General features: G+C 43.5%; 1 protein-coding gene across 1 annotated transcript in view; it reads right to left on the minus strand.

The window, feature by feature from the left end:
- The window catches only part of MSRA (methionine sulfoxide reductase A), a 256774-nt gene that overhangs the window by 145918 nt on the left and 87422 nt on the right, over positions 1–23434 (minus strand). The window contains exon 2 of the mRNA XM_032683427.1: positions 13106–13174. Within this exon, the coding sequence (XP_032539318.1) occupies positions 13106–13174 (69 nt within the window). The remainder of the gene's footprint in view (positions 1–13105; positions 13175–23434) is intronic.

The following is a 23434-nucleotide window of genomic DNA, read 5'->3' on the forward strand; positions in this document are numbered from 1 at the left end:
AGAAGTTCAGCTTGGGTCTAAATAATGAGAATCTAAATAATCCACTTCTCAGGGAAAAGAAGAACCTGTGAGAGTGAGGAAATCCAACAACCTCTGCAGCTCTTCCCTCCCTTTTTCCACAGACTTGGGGTACAGGTTTTGTTCCTAATCACTGCAAAAAGCATTTTGCACACATGAAATACAATATATTAAATATTACTGTAAATAATCCACAACTGAGGAATCAGTGGTCCCAAAGCAAAAGAATTGATCCCTTTTGGAAAAATACCAAAATATGCCAATTAACAGGTCTTTGTTTAAATCTCTTTTCATGCCATGACTATGACTTTTAACAGTTGGAAATGATCACCTTTGAGGTCTTTTCCAACCTTAATGATTCCATGATTCTATGATTCTATGTCTATTTAAACACCACTTGATAAAACTATATATTCTCTAGCTTCTTCCTTCCCAAATTTCTATATGTTTCTATTCTTCAGTAAAACTTTGGATTAAAAGTAGCAACTTTCACCTAATACATCTTCTGCCAGTGGAATCTCGCTGCACTAGAGGAATGTGGAAAACACAACAAAATAAAGACTTGCTTCCAAAAATACAGAAAATATATTGGAAAATTATGATTGCTGGAACATGTGGAGCCGAAGAGAACAACTGATGACCTTGATATTTGTGAAGCTGAGGAGATAACCAGTGAAGATGCCTCAGGACAGTGGTCACAGCCTCAAACCTGCCAGAGCTCAAGGAGTGTTTGGACAACGCTCTCAGGGACAGGGTGGGATTGTTGAGGTGCCCTGTGCAGGGCCAGGAGTTGGACTGGATGATCCTGGTGCATCCCTTCCAACTCAGGATATTCCATGATTCCATAAAGACAAAGCATGGACAACAGGAATAAAAATGTTTAACAATAATAGAGAATTCATCCAAAAATTACTTCAATGTCTTACTCCTGAAGATTTCCATCCTAAACAACATGTTTGGTCTTTGATCAGAGAAACAACACAGAACCCAGGATGGTTTGGGTGGAAGGGACCTTAAAGCTCATCTTGTCCCACCCCCTGCCATGGGCAGGGACACCTGCACAAGACCAGGTTGAGGTTTAGTCTAATCCACTTTAAAACTGAACTAATTCTGTCTACCTGGCCTTCTATAAATAAAGAATTCCATTCTCTTTAGACAGGTGTAGAACTGGGAAACACAAGATGAGCAGGAGGCTTTGGGAATTCAGGCCTGAATTCTGACTGTAAAAGACATTCTCTCTGAAGGTGATTTCCATCATTAGTGGTGTTGCTGTTTTCAAACCCAAAGAACATAAATCCTTTGTCCCAGGTTTGAATTTCACTGTGCTGGGTTCTGCAGAACAGAACAGCAACATCCTCCAAAGCTGAGCTTTCACTTTACAGGGTCACTGACATCGGTACATTCCTTAAACATCAAAGGGATCTGTTACAAACTCTTTATTCAGCAGTTGAAACCAATAAACACCTGTTTCCTTTCATGTTTGGGGATTTGGGAATGCAACTGAGCAAACGTTCGTGGCTGGGATCAACTGGCATCATTTTCCATGAACAACTGACTCACATCCAAAGCAGTATTGCACCGAAGATGGATCTGACCTGCAGAAAAGAAGTGCTACCCACAAAGTAGGAACAATCAGTCCTTAAGTGCAAAATTTGGGATTAAAATTGCAAGTATTTCATGTCTAATCAATTAAAGAGGAGTCTTAAGGAGTACTCGAGGCACCTGATGTTTCTTGGCCACAAAGATGATGACTCAAGTGTCCCAAGGACATAGAAAAAAGGTAGGGGTTATGGTCAAAGTTCTGATTCCTTGAACTAGTTATTTACTCTCTTTTAATTTCTCTTACCAAATAAATTATTGGAACAATGAAAATGTGATGAAGAAAAGCATCAGAAGCTCTTTACACACCTCTGAAATCTCCAAAAACGGAATCAAATCTTAACCACAGAATCATAAAATCAAGAAATGGTTTGGGTTGGAAGAGACTTTAAAGCTCATCTTGTTCCAACCCCCTGCCATGAACAGAGACACCTTCCACTAACCCAGGTTGCTCCAAGCCCTGTCCAATCTGGCCTTGAACACTTCCAGGGATCCAGGGGCAGCCACAGCTTCTCTGGGCAACCTGGGCCAGGGCCTCACTATCCTCACAGCCAACAATTCCTTCCCAATCTCCCATCTCTCCCTGCCCTCTGGCAGTGGGAAGCCATTCCCCCTTGTCCTGCCCCTCCATCCCTTGTCCAAAGTCCCTCTCCAGCTCTTCTGGAGCCCCTTTAGGCTCTGGAAGGGGCTCTCAAGTCTCCCTGGATCCTTCTCTTCTCCAGGTGAACACCCCCAGCTCTCCCAGTCTGGCTCCAGAGCAGAGGGGTTCCAGTCCTGGGAGCATCTCCATGGCCTCCTCTGGACTGGCTCCAGCAGCTCCACGTCCTTGTGCTGTTGTTCCCCAGGGCTGGAGGCAGCTCTGCACGTGGGGTCTCAGCTGAGGGGGTAGAGCAGCAGAATCCCCCCCCTCCCCTGCTGCCCACGCTGTGGGATGAGCCCAGGACACGGGGGTTTCTGGGCTGGGAGTGCCCATGGCTGGGGCATGTCCAGCCTCTCACCCACCAGCACCCAAATCCTTCTCCCCAGGGCTGCTCCATCTGTTCATCCCCAGCCTGGATCAATCCCAGGGTCGCCCCCACCCAAAGTGCAGCCTCTTAATCTGAATGATCCCAGCAGAAAATCCAAGCTTACAATGACTAAGGAATAAATCATGCCCATGTCTGGCCTCCTTCTACCTCCTCTGAAGCAGGAACAGTATCTTAATATTATGTTTCAAAAGTCTGTCAGGGATAAAAAGAATCACTGCTACAATAATATGTTGAAGAGATTGAGACGGAGCTACACGGGCCTATCAACAACCTGATTACTTGCTTCATTGCAAAGCATCACATCTTTAGTTCAGCCATTGATTTGAGGTTTTTCAAATCATTTCATGATCTTCCTTCCCTCTGAGCATCCAATGTTTGGCAGAGATTCATTTTAGATCATCCTCGGTCATTTGACACACTTTAGTGCTCTGCTGCTCAAGAAGAACTTGATGTACACACAAATAAGAGATGTCATCAGGGCTGTGTAATCCATTCGATTCTCTTGAAACTCTGTCTTTCATATGAATTCATCTCTGCAATAATAGCAAAGCCTTACCCTTGTCTTGTGAAAATCTCTCTAATCTCTGGGCCACCTCAGGGAGCTCGAGATGTAGAAAAGCAAAACAAAATGTATTCTATCATTATGAAAGCAAAGCAGCACGTTTTGTTACCAGCAAAATCAGAATCACTCTTAGGGCCGTGTTGCAGAAAATAATAACTTGTTTACAAAGTTGTTTACTGGAAGGAATAGAAAAAATTGCCTTTTCTTTCCTTTTTTTTTTTCCGATAACTATTGCTGAGTTAAATGAACTGCTGTAGACACATTCAGCAAAAGTAATCTCATATTACTTATTATATTTATAGCCTTAGATTTCAGACAACAATGGAAAGCTGTAGGCACCCTGACAATTATTTAACTTGCAATCTATAATTGCTCAGGAGCAAAAAAATAATTACATTCAAATAACAGGGCAATTTAACAAGCAGCCCTTTCGTCCTCCTTTCCCCTTAACCCTTTTCCTTTTTTATAACTAATAAATGCCTTCCAAGTGCACCTAAAGATCATTAAAATCTATTTTGAACCCTAGCTGTCCTTAATGGAAATATGGAAGTTCCAAGAGTTATTTTCTCATCTGCTGGGAGCCATGAAATGATGGTGTGTTCTCACTTGGAAAAAGAGAATAACCCTTCCCTGCCCACTCCCAAAAAAGACAATTACTCAATAAAATACCAGAGAAGATTGTTAGAGGAAAACTAATTTATATCCAGGGGGTCAGACAGAGGCCAAATATAAATGTGGTTAGTCATCTACAATTTATGCAGGAAACTCATTCCCAAAAAACATGGCCAAGTGTTGAAAATGAACTACAATAAATGCCAAGGCAGAGGGTCAGCACAGCAAGGATGTCTTGGCAAAGGAAGTGTCATTACTCCCAGCAAAGTCCATGACCTGCAACTCTCCGAGAGGTTTTCTTAGACATCCCAAAATATACTCTGCACTCTGGATGCGGTTGGCAGAAGATTGAGCTGGAGGGGCATAGGGACACACTCCTGCTTCAACAAACAGCCTCTCTAACATTGAAGCTGCCAGAGATCCTTGCAGGGGTGTATTTGGGATGACTGGAGCTGTCCAGCCGGGCTGGGATAACTCTGGTACCACAGTCACAGAGACACAGCTGTGCTGCTCCAGGGTGGGAGCAGTGAGAGGTCATTCCATGGAATGCCTTCAGCCCACCTGCTTCCCAACATCTCCCACATCCCTGCCAATCCAGAAAGAGCTGTTTCCTCTTTTACAGCATCACTGGGCAACCAGTCACTTTGTCTCCTTTGGGGCTTGGGGTTTTTATGGAGATACAACTTCAAAGTAGGTCAGGGGTGATTATTAGAACGTTTGTCAGTTTAAAAAAACTTGTCCAGCAGAAAAAAGATTCCCAAACATCTTTAATTTCATTATTTGTCATCACTGATCACAGAATGAAAGAATGGTTTGGGTTGGAAGGGACCTTAAAGCTCATCTTGTTCCAACCCCTGCCATGGACAGGGACACTTTCCACTAGCCCACATTGCTTCAAGCCCTGTCCAACCCAACCTTGGACACTTCCAGGGATCCAGGGGCAGCCACAGCTTCTCTGGGCAATCTGTGCCAGGGCCAACCACCCTCCCAGCCAACAATTCCTTCCCAATATCCATCTAACCCTGCCCTCTGGCAGTGGGAAGCCCTTCCCCCTTGTCCTGTCTGTCCCTCCACCCCTTGTCCAAAGTCCCTCTCCAGCTTAAAGGAGTGGCACCTGGGATGAACTACTCCCAGAACCACAGGCAGGTCTCATCCCAAAGGGAATCAATTTGTTCTCTCCAGAACAGCCTGGGAACAGTTGCATGCCCAGAGTAAGGAAAGAAAAAGAGAACCCAGGTGTGCATTTCTGTAGCAGAGTAGAAATAATGGTGTGAAGAGGGACCATTTAGTGACCAAAAGTCCTTCTACATCTAAAAAGCACTCCCAGATCTTTAATGCAGCAGCACAGCAAAATAATCTTGGGCTTATTGGTCTCCAGAAAGCAAAGTAAATTAAAATCTCTTTATCTCCCACAGGTTAAACCCCTTCACACCAGAGGAGTCTGAGTGGAAATTCTGATGGTTAAACCCCCACTTTTGTCCTCTCTTGGCTGGTCAGGGACATTCCACTGAGCAACACTGAGTGACTCCCATCCTGGATGTTGGTGTCAGGGTTTGTCTGGAGCTCTGGGAAAATTCAGAGCCAACAGACAGTGCTGAGGGAACACAAGAGAGGGATACAAGGACACCAACATCCACCAACACATCAGACTTCCCATCCCAGAAGAAAGAGTCCAAAAGAACTGGATGACCATCAGCCTGAGGCTCCATGTTACACCTCTGGATACCAGGAGGACACCTTGCCCTTGCTGCATCCATGTGCCTTTAGATGCTGTGCCTAATTCCAAACACATTCCTGCATTTCTCTCCTTTTGCCTAAAACACGTGTCTGCTGCTCCATAATTCATAACACGAGTCTCCGTAATTTCCAGACAAGGTTCAAGCAGAAATGTGTCACACCAGGATTATATTATTTATGAGCAGAATGTTGGATTTCAGCCAATGACACACCAATAAATTCCATCTCAAAGCCTGACATATCACATGCTGTTTTCCCTGGCTCACAAACAAACAGCTACAGCTCTGCTTCAAAATTACTTACATTCAACTCAAATCAGAATTTTTTTTTTTTTTTTTTTTGTGATTAGCTCTTATCTTACTCGGAAAACTGATCATGTCATTTCTTTCTTCTGAAATGTATTTTTGCCTTCATTTCTCAAGTGCGTCCTGAACAAAGAGCAAAGTCAGGTGGTCTACAACGAAAATCTGGAATAAAGTGATGTTTCAGCCTCTTAAAGGACGGAGTTTTTACTCTCTTTTTAAGACAAAAGACTTGTGTCACCCAGAAAAGGCAGAGACTGTACCAGCCAGCATAGATTGTCACTGAACATAACCTCATATTGGTATTACCCTAAATACCCTAAATAATGTAGCCTTATTATATAAACATATATGATATATATTTAATAATATAAATATTATTACATAAATAGGTACAGGGACATAAGGGATTCTGGGAGCAATATTCTAGGAGCAATTCTTCCCAGCCAACACATGTGAATTCCCATCATGCAGATGTGAATAACTTAAATCTCCACTGTGTTCCCATGTGACAGGAGCAGCTCCCATGACAGTCAGTTCAGTTCCAAAGATCCAGGAGATCCAGGGTTCAGTTCCAATGGAATGAGATGATTTCAAAGTCCCTTCCAACCCAAGCCAATCTATGATTCTGTGACAAATGCACACATAAAGGCATCTGGTGCCATCTGAGATGCCTTTTGCATGTCCTTGGAAGATGGAGATCAATGACAGTTTCCTTTATACCTTATGCTTAAATTTACCTGCATGAAGAATCCCTAAGTAAAGGTATATAAAATCATTTGGGATGTACTACATAAACTGGCTTTCATTCCTTAGTTGAGAAGAGTTTGGATCTCCTGTGAGACCTGGATCATCCCTGGCAGCCCCCCATGGATGTCCCAAACACCCCAGGACGTCTCAAATGGCAGAAAACATTTGCAACATATTTATGCAAAGGCATCAATTCCCTCTAGTCTAAGAGAGTGGTTTATATAGTGTTTGACACAACCTACAGGGGGTGATTTATTTCTCTCTGAAGCAGATTTTCTGAACCAACCTCCAAATGTGTCTTCTCTGACCCGGGGGGGAAATTCTTGAAGACAACTTTAGGTCACATATCTAAAATCTACTGAGATGAACTCCAGCCCCATGAGTGAAAGCACAATGAGATCAAGATAAAGGTTCAAAAGGATGCTCTGAGGGCTGGAGACAGGCTGGGACAGCTGGGGGTGTTCACCTGGAGAAGAGAAGGATCCAGGGAGAACTTAGAGCCCCTTCCAGAGCCTAAAGGGGCTCCAGGAGAGCTGGAGAGGGACTTGGGACAAGGGGTGGAGGGACAGGACAAAGGGGAATGGCTTCCCACTGCCAGAGGGCAGGGAGAGATGGGATATTGGGAAGGAATTGTTTGCTGTGAGGGTGGGGCGGCCCTGGTACAGGTTTCTCAGAGAAGCTGTGGCTGCCCCTGGATCCCTGGAAATGTCCAAGGCCAGGTTGGACAGGGCTTGGAGCAACCTGGGCTAGTGGAGGGTGTCCCTGTCCAAGGCAGGGGGTGGAACTGGATGATTTTTAAGTTCCCTTCCAGTCCAAACCATTCTGTGACTATGATTCTACTCCATTTGAGTCCTCCAAGTTTCCAGAGTATTTCCAAGCAAGTAGTTTAGAAGCAAAGACTTTTATATCTTCAATTTGAAGCAAAGATATTTAATGATAAATTTCTTAAAATCACCAATACCTTGATCAGGTGAGGAAAAACACCTGAAAATTCAAAAATCACTCTGAATTCTCCTAAACTGAATAAGTAATCCATATTTTATCAGTATAGGGCCCTATTTTCTCAGTCTCACATCCCCAGTTCTCAAACTGCCAGGCTGTGACAGCAGCCTTGAGAAGATAAATCCATTAGGATCTGCAAGATGGGCTGACAGTACTTTGTGAATGTCACAGTATGTCTAAAATTATCAAAACAACACCATTTTCTCCCTCCAAAAACCTTCTTGCATATTTTTTCATGGCTGAAACAATAAATCCTCATCACTGTGTGCTTTATTAGCAGGAACCAAAGGAGAAATGCTGATGGTAAATGTGGACATCCCAGAGCATAAACAAACACACAGAGAAGGGCAGCCTTTAGTCATTAACAGGATAATTTACTTCTATTTCAAACTTAAACCAACTCAGAATGATGCCAAGCATATGTTCATTCCAGTCATTGCTCTATTCCTATTATCATTGGCAGGGAATTACTTCTCTGCAAGGCTTTTGCAACTGTTAAAGTCATCCAGGTGCTCTGCTGGCTTTTTGCGTAGAAAATAAACTATAAATAAATAAAATAAAATAAATAACCCCCCTCTAAATTTTAAAAATAAATAGAAAAATAGAAAAATAACACTCTTCTTGAGGACAGTTCCTGCTATTGGGGATCAAAGAGCCCTATCCCCAAAATCAGGAAAATTAACTGTGCCTCTTCTACTCATTTCTGTGGAAAAGTCCCGAAAACATAATGAAAAGGTTGTTTTTAAAGCTGAATGATGCTGATTGAAAAGCTGCAATCTGACTTTTAAAAACCTCCAGATCTTCCCTAATGTGCACCATCCACTCTAAGTGAAAACCCACACAAAGCTGAATTCTTCATTACCTCGAGAAAACCTAAATTAACATAAAAAACTCCCTGATGGAGAAGCCCAGAGATTGTGTTTGAAGGCCACATTACTTTTGTTTTCAGAAGGAAAAAGGAGATGTGGCTCCTTTGAAAGAAAAGATGTTCTGAAGGGTTGTGCTGATCAAGGACAGCTTTCACTTTGCATTAGGGACATTTTATTGTCCCTTATTAGTGTTTATAAACGTCAGGAAATGTCCTTGGTAAGACCAAGCACTTTGTTTTTATCTGGGTCTGTCTCCACAGAGCTCTGTAACTGCCCATTTACTTCCACAAAGCTGAGGCACAATTCCATCAAATCAGAGCAGCATTTAATGCATAATGGCCATAGAATTCCATAGGACAAGAAAAACTGAATATGGAGATTTTTATCTCAAAAAGTCCAGAATTGTTTATCGCCTTATTTTACAACAGGCTTAGGGGGAAATTTTTGGTTCAGGGCTTCCCAGTTTAGACTTTCAAATCCTAAACAGAGAACATTCCCTGGCTGTGGCTTAAGAATGAAAATCCCCTGAAGGTCTGACCAGCAAACAGAACATTGCACTCCAGGCAAGGATGTGAGGGAGGAGAGGATCTGTGGAGAAGGATTTGGGGTCATGAAGGCTGGACATGCCCCAGCCATGGGCACTCCCAGCCCAGAAACCCCCGTGTCCTGGGCTCATCCCACAGCATGGGCAGCAGGGGAGGGGGGGATTCTGCCCCTCTGCCCCCTCAGCTGAGACCCCACGTGCAGAGCTGCCTCCAGCCCTGGGGAACAACAGCACAAGGACGTGGAGCTGCTGGAGCCAGTCCAGAGGAAGCCCTGGAGATGCTCCAAGGCTGGAGCCCCTCTGCTCTGGAGACGGGCTGGGAGAGCTGGGGGTGTTCAACTGGAGAAGAGAAGGATCCAGGGAGACCTTGGAGCCCCTTCCAGAGCCTAAAGGGGCTCCAAGAAAGTTGTAGAGGGACTTTGGACAAGGGATGGAGGGACAAGACAAGGAGGAATGGTTTCCCACTGCCAGAGGGCAGGGAGAGATGGGAGATTGGGAAGAAATTATTGGCTGTGAGTGTGGTAAGGATCTGGGATAGAATTCCCAGAGAAGCTGTGGCTGCCCCTGGATCCCTGGAAGTGTTCAAGGCCAGGTTGGACAGGGCTTGGAGCAACCTGGGCTAGTGGAAGGTGTCCCTGCCCATGGAAGGGGTTGGAATGAGATGACCTTTTATGTCCCTTCTCACCCAAACCAGTCTGTGACCCCATGTGCAGGCAGAGGTGACAATAGGGATGAACCAGGACCAAGGGTCAGGGATCTGGGATGTGTTTCAGTTCTCTGGAATAGGTAACAAAAAGACAAAGTCACGTACTGGAACACAGAAAAAAAAAGGAAAATTGGAACTAAGGATAATTTCTTTAATAAACATACTGGAAAGGTAGGAGTAGGAACATGATTTGTTTAAGGACAGAGCATCTTCTGTTTGGGGCATTCCTTTTGTTCTGCCTTATCTTTACAGGTTTATTCTCTCATTCCAGATCTACAGAAATCCAGTGCCCATTTTTCCACCAGCATGTGGACAGGACACCATTAATGCTTCAGAGCTCTACAAATCCAGCCAATTAGTGCAATTCTTTCACCCTTCCAAGATGTTTAAAGATAATTAGCATGAGAAACACAAATCCCTTCTGGAAGACCTTCCCTCTGGCTCTCAAATATTCCACAACATGATCCTTGGAACATCTGCTGATGTCTCTGTAGATGTTTCTCCTACATCTGGGTCACAGCACACACACCTGTTTCAACATCAGGAACTCTTCCATTCTCTTCAGAGAGAGATAAAATATCTGCTGACCTGTATTATGATTTAAAGTTTTCTTTTTTTTCTTTGAACAAGAGAGAAAAATTGTTTGTTCTATTTACTGTCTAAAAAAAAAAAAAAAAAAGTTATTTTCTCTTTGTGGCCAAACTTTGTTTCCTGTGATTTTCTTTTCTTGGTGAAAAGTAGCAATTGAAAACTCAGTCAGACCAAAGGACTTCCTAACACACATTTTTATCTGCCAAGGCCACCAGGAGCTGTTTCAAGAGTAAAAGAAATTCTGAATGGATCTATCCATTTTTAAACACATCATCCCCCTTTCAAGTGAAATTATTTTCCTTTAGTTGTGAAGTGCCCTGATGAAGACTTTATCATTGAAATAAAATGGTTTGGGATGGAAGGACTTTGAAGGTCATCCAGTTCCACCCTCTGCCATGGGCAGGGACACCTTCCACCATCCCAGGTTGCTCCAAGCCTGGCCTTGGACACTTCCAGGGATGGGGCAGCCACAGCAAAGCACAACAATAATCCAGCTCTGGGGAATTACTGGAATGTGCTGCTGTCTAATAAATGTGGAGCAGAAGGTGACCAAGCTTGGATCTGTTTGTCAGCCCTAAAAACATCCATAATTAGATCTTATCTGTTACTGAACATCCTATTTCTGTCTATACTTTGTTTACATCAAGAAACCAATTATCTCATTATGAGCCACTGTATGTCAAGCAAATACAACTCAATTTAGTCCTATATTTTAGAAGTGTTATAATTACAAATCTGAACTATTGCCAGGCTTTGCTGGAGGTAAATAAAAGCCCTTCCATGAATGCACCATATGCAAGATGCTTCCTCTTAGAGAAAGAAGGAAACATATAAAGCTCAGTGAATATAGAGGTGCTTTGGGATAAACTGGAGATCTGCAACAGGAAAAGAAGCACTTAAAATTCAGAAACCTGGGCTAGCGGAAGGTGTCCTTGCCCATGGCAGTGGGGTTGGAACAAGATGTTCTTTGAGATCCCTTCCCATCCAAACCATTCTTGTTCCTGTGATATACAGCAGAGCATTTAAATGTGTTTAAAATATGCAAAGAATTACAATGGTACTGATGAAAGTACTAATTTATTGAAATTTGCAGTTGTTCTGCAGCTTTGAAGCATTTGGGTTTTTTTACCACTCTGTCCAAAAGTTGAATTTAGTCTCTGAATGTTTATTTTCAAAACATTATTGACCCCTCCATATATGTTCAGATTTTGAGTCTTGGTCAGGTTTTGGGTCAAAATCAGTCACTACAGGCAAAATATTTTTAAATCAAAATATCTATAAGCATAATAACCACAAGAAAACTTTCTAGACAGGCATTTATTGAATGGCTTCTACTTTATCATTTGTAACACAAACACATCTAGAGTTTCACCTGTTTGATAGAAACACAGAATCCCAGAATGGTTTGGGTGGGAAGGGACCTTAAAGATCATCTCGTTCCAACCCCCTGCATGGGCAGGGACACCTTCCACTAGCCCAGATTGCTCCAAGCTCTGTCCAACCTGGCCTTGGACACTTCCAGGGATGGGGCAGCCACAACTTCATCACTGAACTTGGGAACAGACCTCAAGGGACACATTGATTTTTGATTTTTGATGTAACTCTCCAGCGTCTCCCGTGAGGCTGTGAGGTGCCTGTGCTCCTCCTGTGCTCTTCATGCCTTAAAATCAGCTGGAAGCTGGATTAGGAGGTCATTGGATGAGTAGCACTAAAAGATTTCCATTAAAGAGTCACCCTCACCCTTAAAAGTGGCTTCATCTCCATTGTAGAACAAGGACACATCTCTTTATCCTAAAGAACAACAGATGCATCTCCAGCAATGAGTGATGCTGAACAAACAACAGGAGAGTCCAAGATCATTTAAAGAGTCTTTTGAGATCTGTGAGGTTCTGTTACAGCTGCAGGAACAAAGCCCAGGGTACATTCCCCTGTACCTCAATCAAAACCAGAAGTCACACCATGAAACAAATAATGCACCATTAATAAGAGCATCTGGAGGAGATTTTGCAGAAGAGGGAGCTGTGTAATCAATCCCACTGTGTTTCAGCAGGTGAAAGGATCAGTGTTTACAGCCCAGCACTACATTTTACGCTGTTATTTTACTGTTGCACGTAAAACTATCCAAGAAATAGGAAAATTCACTGCAATAGGCTGTAGCTACACAATCATGTGGTTATTTATCATCTTTCAGCTTTTATAGGTCTTTTTAAGCCATCCCAGACCGGTCTGGTTGGAAGGGAGCACAGTGGGTCACCTGGTCCAACCTCCCTGCTCCAGCAGGGGCATCCCAGAGCACATGGCACAGGATTGTGGCCAGACACCTCTGGAATATCTCCAGTGAAGGAGAATCCACACCCTCTCTGAGCAATAAGAGGGATTACTTCCTAAGTAACTTCTGCTCTTCGAGACTTGTCCCTGTGCAATCCCAATTAAAGGATTACAAGGATGTTTCTGGAGAAGAGGTGTGAAAATCCTGTCCTGGTAAGGTGGAATCAGAAAGTCAACTAGTTCAGGCTCTTCCCCCAAACTTACAGAGTCCCAAAATATAAAGAACTTGCCCTTTTAATTTGCTGCTGGTATAATTAAGAAAAAATACTTTTAGCATATTTTTGGGGAGGCATGGCCATGTCCCCAAATGCTCAGTGACTTTAGCTGATGGCAGTGATTGGGAAATGGCAGGAGCAGCCCAGATTTTAAAACTTTGAGAACTCAGGCTGAAATGAAGGAATTTGGAATTCAGGAACACTACAAAGCTTAGAGCTTTGTTTTAGAACTGATGTCTTACCAAACAGAGCCATCTGTGTTCCCTCTGGGAAAGGTTCCACCATTCTGTTTCCATTGACGTGATGTTTATCTGGAAGGGCATTAAAAAAAACAAGTTAAAATGTAATAGAATACATGATTTGCATAAAAACAACTCTTTATTTCTTTAGATCTATTGAAACTTGAAGTCTGATTTATGAAAGCCAACCTGTACAATCACTAAATGTGGAACTTCATGCTCTCTGTGTTTTAAAAATCCTGCCCCAAAGTGCCAGGAGAGAAACTGAGGATGAATTTCAGATTGGTGGTTGAGACAGATGAGCTGATCCTGATGTGACAGGAACCTCCAGAGCAGCAATCCCTGCTCTTGAAAGGAGCCTCCTCATGCAAGAGGAAAAACAGGGAATCATAATTCTCCTTTGCTTGTTTATATGATCAGGGAATCAGAGATCATGGAATGGTTTGGGTTGGAAGGACTTTAAAGCTCATCCCATTCCAACCCCGACACCTTCCACTACCCTGTTGCTCCAAGGTCCCATCCAACCTCGCCTTGGACACTTCCAGGGATGGAGCAGCTTCTCTGGGCAATCTGTGCCAGGGCCTCACCCTCACAGGAAAAAATTCCTTCCCAATATCCCACCTAAATCTCTTCTATTTCAGCTTAAGACAATTAATGGGGGGTAGTGGTGGTTTAAGATCCCAAATTATTGGGGAAGTTGCTGTGAGAGCATCAACCCTCTTCTGTTCTTGATGCATTGAGGGGAGGGAGATGGATGCAAGGGAGGAGCAGGAATTTGCTGTTAGAGAATCCTGGAGTCCCAGAATGGTTTGTGTTGGAAAGGACCTTAAAGCTCATCCAGTTCCAACCCCCTGCCAGGGGCAGGAACATCTTCCACTCTCTCAGGCTGCTTCAAGCCCTGTCCAACCTGGCCTTGGACACTTCCAGGGATGGGCCAGCCACAGCTTCTCTAGGAATTCCATCCCAGCCCCTCATCACTCTCACAGGTAAGAATTCCTTCCCAATCTCTAATTTAAACCTTCCCTCCTTTCAGTTTAAACCCTTTCTCTGGCATCCTCCATTCATTTTTCCATCTCCTAAGATTCATCATCAACAAAGGCGGCAGGAAACCAAACTGCCTGAACTCAAAACACAGATTTCTGCCCACAAAATACTTTGCAGGGAGAAAACCAAGATAATTTCTCAGCACATGCATTATTTTACTTCCTTTAGTCCTGAGCCCGGTGAAGAATAAAACAGGTCAAATGAAGAATTCTCAGGGAATTCTCTGAAAGCAATATCAGGGAGGCACATTTCTAATCCCGGGCTGACATTCATCAAACACTCAAAGAGGAGGGGAAATCAGAGTTATTGCAACTGGACCAAGAGGTGCCACGAGTCACTTGGCTGCATTTAGGAAGATTGAATGCTCTGAGGCACAGGAGAGGGGCTTTAGGGAGCAAATTGTTGGGAGGTTCCAGAGTGGGAATAATATGAGCAAGGTTTCAACCTCATAAGCCAGAGCTGGTGCTCCCAACATGATCTACAGCCACCTGAGAGGAGTGAACAGTCAGAAGAATTATGAAACATCTTGTAAGATCAAATAAACTAACCCTGTCCCAGCCCTGAGAGCTGCTTTCATTTAAAGAGTGAGTGCACAGATGATGTATGAAGCAGTTTTCATTTCAAATGGGAGGCTTTCAATATATTAAAATTAAAATTAAACTTTTAGAGGTGAGATGGGCTCGAATGAAAGTAATATTTTCAGAGTGCTCAAGTTGTCTCCAATGCCTTCACACTTTCATTGCAAAGATCTTTGCCAATAAAATAATTCATTTTCTTGTCATTCATACTTTGGTTTACAATTCTTCCAGTGTTTCCTGCCTAGATGGCAATAAATAGTAAAGAAAACCCCCAAATTTAAAAGGACTTCACAAAATATACAGTCAACCCTAGGAAGAAAGTCACAACATAAATGACAACACATAAGTAATAAAAACTCTCAACAAAGACACTCATCAGAGAAATCTCAGTTCGGGGCGTTTACTCCACAGTTTTTCATGAGAAAACATTTTAATTCTCACCTACAAATTGGATTGAATAATTTCAGAAAATCAGAAGTACGTTGGCAGCATGGAATTAGAAAAAAAAATTAAAGGCCTTTCCCTGTAACTTGTAACAGAAAGAATAAATGACTTTTCCAAGCCCATCATCATTCCAGAGATAAGGGCTTGCAGTAAGTAGGATAAATTCTGGTTTTACAGAGACATGGAGATTGTCAGGGAACACTGATCTTCCCTTCAGCTTCCAATGTGGAAAGCAACACATTCCACCCAAATTATGTTCATATTTAAGAGGCTAATCCATCAGTGGAATACAACTGCATTCAGACACTTGGAAAACTGGAATTGGGAGGATATGGATTAGAGAATCCCAGAATGGTTTGGATTAGGAGGAAACTTAAAGCTCATCTCATTCCACCCCCTGCCATGGGCAGGGACACCTTCCACTATTCCAGGTTTCTCCAAGCCCCAACCAACCTGGTCTTGGACACTCCAGGATGTCTTTATGTCATTTTTTTATCTCTTGACCCCCAGGGTTTCAACAGCCAGTTGATCAGAAAGAGTTTTTTCCTTCTGCTTTATTATTTCCAAACTGCCAGAATTTTCATGGATACAAATTCACAACCGAACAACAGGGGGACTTCCTCTCAAAGCTGCCAAATGCTGCTCCATCCTCAACTGCCAGAACTCCACGAATTTCCCAAACTAAGCCTGAGAAATACGTGTGACATCCTTTGCTCTCTGCTGAACACAAGCAGCGTGAGCTGAAAGCAACACATGTCCTGGAGGATTTGACATTCAGCTTCGCCTCAGGCAAAGTCTGCTTCACACAGGTGCAGTGCCTGGCTTGTGCTCCTTAAATTCTTTGGGTTTTAATAAAAGTAATCCTCCCCACATCCTCTGCATCTGTGACACAGCACAATCCATGGAAAGATAATCAAAAACTGCTAAACCATTTCTTTGGCATTACTCTGGTTTTGCAGCCTCTTCGCTTGATGGTTTCGAGCACAGTCCTACGACTGCCTGTAGTGGTTTGGACTTTGTTTTCCCCCAGAGGATAAGAAAGTGGTAGACCCCAAGGGGTGGAAACCCCTGGAAGTTTTGAATTTCTGTCCAATGAGCGCTCCTGCAAAAAATGTAAACATATCACAACCAGACCGGAAGAGAAGAGTTGTAGTTGGAGGTTAGAAGAAGGTGGCCATGTTGTGAGCCACGAGGAAGGGGCTCTGAGCCCCACAGGGGGGGGCTTTGGCCCCCCAGCCCCAGTTGGAGCCTGTGGGGACCTGGAACAGCATAATGCTGGGCTAGTGGCCTATAGTTTATGCTGGGAGATGTTTTCTCCATCGTGGGCAGTGGCCGTGGCAGTGGCCGGAGAAAGCAGCAGCCAGAACTGAACCGAAGAAGCAACAAAGACATGCAGCACCAGAGAAGGGACTCCTGGAAGGAGACCTGAGGGAAGGAGAGTCAGCAGCTGAGTTCTACAGAGTTCTTGGGGTAAGAACTGATACCAGACCCCCCAAAACTCCTTTGAGACCTCCTGGAAGGAGGAAGTTGATAGACTCTTACTTGAAAGAGCCTTGAAGTGCAACATGCTGAGAAGCTCGGACGTCCTGAGAGCTCAGCCAGGACGGAGTGTGGGAGGTTGGCCTTGAGGGCCCTCCCTTGCTGCAAGCTACAAAGAAGCTCGCAGCCTGAGACAGGGCACAGAGGCCCTGCAAGGAGCTTGAATCTCCTGAAGATACCAGACCGTCACGAAGACCCCCTGTGCTTCGTGATATGACGTGGTGATACGACCTTGTCTGGGGTGACGAAGCCCACGGAAGACCACTCGTTTGGAGAGACGAGTGGCCGAGGGGGATACCCCCCTCGTGTGTGCTGGCAGAGATCCAGCTATCAGCTGCTACAAGAAACAGAAGAGACAGAGAGAGCCTGCTGCCTTAGAAGATGCTGCTGCTTAGTGACTGCTACTCTGAAGAAGCTGCTGCCCTAAGAGACTGGAAGGGATCTGTCCTTCTTTCCCTCCCGGACTTTTATTTGGAGGGGAGAAGAGATCTGATCCATTGTAAATACTTATGTCATGGTAGAGATAGTTGTAGTCGTGTGTATAATGTATTGTAGTATTTATTTGTATAGTCATTGTAATATATTCCCTTTCCCCATTCTGAGTCTGGTTGTGTTTTGTCTGGAAAAAAAAAAACCCATCTCACATTGGGTTGAGATGTGGGAGGGGGGATGGAGCTAGGGAATTGGAATTTGGGCTATCTCAAACCATGACACTTGCCCTTGGCTGAAGATTCACTGACTGCAAGTAAGTTCTGTCCACACATGGCTTATCATGGAATCATGGAATCAAGGAATAGTTTGGGTTCGAAAGGACCTGAAAGATCATCTCAGGTCCTTCCACTAGCCAAGGTTGCTCCATTCCCCATCCAACCTGGCCTTGAACACTTCCAGGGATGAGGTAGCCACAGCTTCTCTGGGAATTCCATCCCAGCATGTCACCATCCTCAGAGGGAAGAATTCCTTCCCAGTATCCCATTTACCCCTGCCCTCTGGCAATGGGAAGCCATTCCCCCTTGTCCTGTCCCTCCATCCCTTGTCCCAAGTCCCTCTCCAGCTCTCCTGGAGCCCCTTTAGGCACTGGAAGGGGCTCTCAGGTCTCCCTGGAGCCTTCTCTTCTCCAGGTGAACCTCCCCAGCTCTCCCAGCCTGGCTCCAGAGTAGAGGGGCTCCAGCCCTCGGAGCATCTCCATGGCCTCCTCTGGACTTGCTCCAGCAGCTCCACGTCCTTCCTATACTGGAGACCCCAGAGCTGTAGGTGGGGGTCTCCTGAGGCTGAGAAGAGGAAGGAAATCCCTTCCCTCCTTGCTGCCCACGCCACATTAATCCATATCTGTACAAGTAAGCTATTAAAATAGACAAGTCATGTCCAGAAACTATTTGAGTGTTAATTATCCCAGCTGAGATCATGTTTGATCCCATCCCAACAATTTCTCAGCGTGGACAATGGAGTTCCAGCACCCAGATCTGTCCTCTGGCACCTTTTGATTTATTAGTATACATTCCATTTATCCTCACAGTTCCATGTGTGTCAGTGGTATCACACCTGTACCAGATAAATTGTACAGTGAAATATGTTCCAATGAGAAAGTTCTGCAAAAAACATTTCCTTTCAAACCAGCCTGACTTCGGTTCTCACCAGATTTATTGTTCTGCTACAAGACCTTGAGTAAATGTAAAGGAACTGTAGGTTAAGGTACCCACAGTCATTAATGAATACAATTTGTCTATTTGTGAACCCAAATGAAGCTACTCAAAAAAGACTTGGCTTTCAGAGAATGCTGATCCAGCAATGAATAAAAATCAGGGATTTTCTGGTCTCAAAATATTCAATCTCAAGCAATCACAGTAAAGATTTGAGGACATTTAAATTTTATTAATAAGAGATTCATAGGTTCTTCATATTCATCTTTTGAGTTTTAAGCCATTGGGGAATATTTAGACTGCATATCCAAACTTGTTTTATCAGAGCAGCCAGAAAGTTATTATTTTTAAATGAAAACTGAGATTCTCACATAATCAAATTAATCCAGGAGTAGGGGTCATATTTATACCCAAGGACTGTTAATTTTCCGTGGCAAGTGCAGTCAGGAATTGAATTGAAAATAGTTCATTAACCAATTACCAGGAGCCTCCTCCACCTCCTAAAGCACAACCATGATGTGAACAGGGGGAGAGGAGGAGGAAAAGGGATGAGCAGGGATGGGGCGAGGGGGAACATCCTGAAGGAAATCAGCTGCTCCTTTCCCCTTTCCTTTTCCTACACTTTTCCTACACTTTCCATCACACCACAATGGTGAAGGTTTTTCAGTGTCAACTGTGCAAGGAATGTACAGATAATATTTACTGTAGTTTCATTTTAAACACAAGTTTGGAGGCAATAAAGGGGCTTAAAACTCAGCACCAGGCCTTTGTGCCAAAGGCTGCTTTCATTGGAATTAGGAGGGTGAAGAAAAATGTTCAGCATTGAATAAGGAGTTATTTAAATGCCTCTTAAATTGTAGATGTCACAGCCACCTCCCAAAGCAAAATAATAAAAAGCAGGATGAAAATGCCATTGGAAAGCTCAGAACACGGAGACAGACCGGTGGCATTTCAGTGTCACTCCAGCTGCTGTGGGCTTTGATTTAAAAACTCACTGAATGCCCAAGTTCAGCTTCAGTGTTGGAGTTTTACCTCCCAGAAAGGCCACAGTACAATGGATCATGGAATCCTGGGATGGTTTGGGTGGGAAAGGACCTCAAAGCTCGTTCAGTTCCAACCCAAACACCTTCCACTATCCCAGGTTGCTCCAAGCCCTGTCCAACCTGGCCTTGAACACTTCCAGGGGTGGGAATGGTACAACCTCAATAAACAGATATGGGAAATATGGGGAAATATTCTCAATATGGGAAAACCTCAATATACAGAACATAATTGAAGGCCAGTGGGTTTCTTTTCTGCCTTGCAAACAACAAATTACCTTTTATTTTCCGTGAAAGACTGCAACATTTAGAGGGGGAAAAAAATGGTGGAATTTTGGGAGTGCAGTGTTACCATTTACCAGGTAATGAGAAAAAGGTCTCTGAGTGTCACCAAAGGGAAGAAATCCCAAGGTAAGGAACTAAGTAGGAAATAAGGAATCACTGCCCTTGGGCAAAAGTTCAATATGAAAACTCAGGTCCAAGGAAGGAAAATTAGCCTTTCTTACCAGTATTTTCTAAACAAGTATTTTCTTTTTATTTTAACCATGTAATATAACCAGTACATGTAAATAGAGGATGAACTAACATCTGTTCACTCTTTCAAACAGCCCTATCCAGTCATATTTAGGAGATGAATATGATCCTTGTGGGTTCCCTTCCAGCTCAGGTTATTGTGATTCCATGATCCTTTACAATAACTATATTCAAGCTCACAGACAGCACTGAATTTATCTACTAAATTAATTTATCTTCTATCTACTGAAACATGCACTTCCATTTGGCCACATGGCCTGTGGAAGTAACACATCAACACCCTATTATTAACACTAACAGCAATAAATGTGTTATTTGTATTTTTCAAGTATACAACTACTTAAGACCTTCAAAACAAAACTCTGTTTCAGTGTATTTACATGTTGTCTGATGAGAGCTTCACTGGATTTCACTCCCCTGGTTTAGAAAACAGGGATCTGACCTTTATTTGTCCTTCAGCCTGAGTAAATTACCTGATTCTAAAAACCTCCGGGCTTCCAGAATTTCTATTAACTTCCCTGAAATCCACAATTGGCTGGTACTTCTGTAAACCAGGTCATTCATTTACAGGCCTAAATATGAACCTTGAACCTTTGAAACCTAAGGAGGTTTGTTTATTTATTTTCACTATTTCATAACCCAGAAGATATTTCTTTAAAGAAAAGGTTTAGTTCTCTAATAAGGTTCCTGATGTTTGTGCCAAGAGGAGTTATGCAAGTACCAGGTACCAAATTATGTCAGAGATGAGGATTTGATAAATTGTACAAGGATAGGATTGTTCCAGTTTAATACTGTACGAAAAAAAAAAAAAAAAAATGCACTGAACCCAGATCCTTCTTCAGCAGAGGGGAAACCATGCACCTCATTTATATCCATCCTCTGTCTCAAAATCACCTGGATATCAGAAAATGCTTTTGAGATGTTTCACAATGATCTGCAAAGGACAGAGGGGAAGTTGGGCTGTTGAAGAGAAAGTCTGTACTTAGTACCGCTGAAGGAATAGAAATTACCTGCTAATCCCCCATTTCCAACCTAAACTGTTTAAGACCCCCCCACTAATCCTTGTTCCTGAAGGTGGAGCCTCTCTTCATCCTTTTGGGAATTTCAAGAAGCTACTCAATGGAAAAATCCAGGAAAGCAGAGCTTCACTGGGGTCATTCTCTTAGAGAAGCACAGGAGGGACAGGGCAGCTCCACTTGAGTGGGATTAGATGTGTAATTTATGGCAGGATTTCATCCATAAATCCTTCATAGTTGGTGATGAAACAGCTCTTCTTTATCTTCAGGTCTAGTTGAAGGAGCAAAACTGCCAGTTCTAAAAGCTCCTGTGTGATAAGGAAACCTTCTGTCATCCCAGATGGAACCCCAGGTGACCTTTCAAATGTCTTCGTCTCCCAAGGGGGATTTGCAGTGCAGGGACTTTGCTCCCCAAACCTGGGCATTTATGTCTCTGTCTCTGAAGGGTCATTTTGATCCTCAGCTTTGGCACAGATGGTGAACACGATCTACTGGGTTTCCTTCACCTCTCACTTCTCTAGTTCCATCCTCCATCAGTTGAGATCAGCTGTCAGCTCGTGACTATTTAAAAAGAGAGGTGTCTGTGTGATAGTAACTCACTGGTTACAACTATTTTATAGGATTGTGGGTTGTTCTCATAGGGTGGATCCCAGTTATTATTTAAAAAACCTGTGATATCACTCAAGGGAATAAAATAATTACCAATTTTGTTGAAAAACAAATAACTTTGCTTATCAAAGAGGTCAGGAAAGGAAAAACCAGTTTTGAAATGTCTTGTGGAGATGATGTCCCACAAGGTGACACTCTGTGCTGTCTGCACCCACTCCATCAAACAGGTTAGGGCACAGGAAGTGACTGAGGCTACAAAATGTGATGAGTCCCAGCACAGTGGGTCAGTTCAGACTCCAAAATACGTGGACTCCTCAAAAAACAGAGGTTCTGCTTAATGACTGAAGGCCAGATATCCCACACTGATTTTGTTCGGCAGCTCCTACCGGGAAACGGACCACAGGAGTGACAGGAAAAGATTCTGAAAATAAAAATGAATTAATTTCTTAGAGGGTGGTGAAGATGCAGAGGAGGAGAAACAGTGATTCTGAGATCTGCAATTTACTGGGGTGGATGGACATACTAGGCATGGGGTAGTGGGTACGTGCCAGCTGGGACAGAGGATGGCAGGATGTGGGAGTGAAATATGAGGCTCAGGGATATATATTTGGGATATGAATAGAGGAAAGTATCCTAAAAATTACAATAACAGACTTGCTGCTTTCAAGGAGACAAAGCCAGATCCCATGGAGCAGCTGAAGGAGCTGGGGGGGCTCAGCCTGGAGAAAAGGAGGCTCAGGGGGGACCTTCTGGCTCTGCAACTCCCTGACAGGAGGGGGGAGCTGGGGAGGGTTGGAAATCGGGCTCTGCTCCCAGGGAACAAGGGACAGGACGAGAGGAAACGGACACAAGTTGTGCCAGAGGAGGTTTAGGTTGGGTTTGGGAACAATTTCTTCATAGAAAGGGTTGTCCAGCCCTGGCACAGCTGCCCAGGGCAGGGGTAGAGTCCCATCCCTGGAGGGATTTCAAAGCCATGTGGATGTGGCACTTAGGGACATGGCTCAGTGGTGGCCTTGGCAGTGCTGGGGAACAGTTGGACTGCATGAGCTCCGAGGGCTTTTCCAACCCAAACAATTCTGGGATTCTAAGATTCTGTGACCTTCCCAGACACAAAGCACACGAGGCCCAGTTTAACAGGAGCACTCACATCTCGACTGTGCCACACGCGCCGCCTGATCTGTTCCTCATTCCACAGGCCACGTGTCCTGAGTTTTGGGGCAAATACATTAGGATTAAATAAAAGTCACTTGGCTTTAGTCATCAATGGATATCTGCCTGAGTATTGAGCCTTGGAGCCTCCTGCACTTTGGAAAGAACCAGCCACCTGTGTGGTGATTCATTTGACATATTTTGGATGTTTTCCTCAGGATAAAACGAATCATATTTAAAAATGTCAATTTCTGAGCACTGATTATAAGGAAAGTAGAGACAAACTCAGATGAATTCCACCTATAACACCTTCAGGAACAACATGGAGATTTAAGATCTGTTCAGTGGGAGGATTAGATGTACCTGTGTATACATCCATATTTATTAAAATGGTTTTGACATCACTGGAGATTACGGTTGTGAACAGAACAAATGTTAACAGGAAACCATATGATCAAAATAGGAAAGGAACAACAGCAGAGAAAAATAATGGCACCAACCTAAAGGTAAAGGATTCCATGATTCTGTAAGAATCCTGTCTACAAGGGTCAACAGATCAGAAAAGCAACATAGACAGACATATGGATACATAAAGTAGTCAACTCATGGTATTTTTGGGATTGTGACATCATTTCACTTCCCAAAAACCCAACTCATGAAGCAATGACATAAAATGAAAATCAGAGAATCATAGAATGGCCTGGATTGGAAGGGACCTTAAAGATCTCAGCTTTCATTT

Source organism: Chiroxiphia lanceolata, chromosome 3 (assembly GCF_009829145.1).
Source record: "Chiroxiphia lanceolata isolate bChiLan1 chromosome 3, bChiLan1.pri, whole genome shotgun sequence".
NCBI lineage: Eukaryota > Metazoa > Chordata > Aves > Passeriformes > Pipridae > Chiroxiphia > Chiroxiphia lanceolata.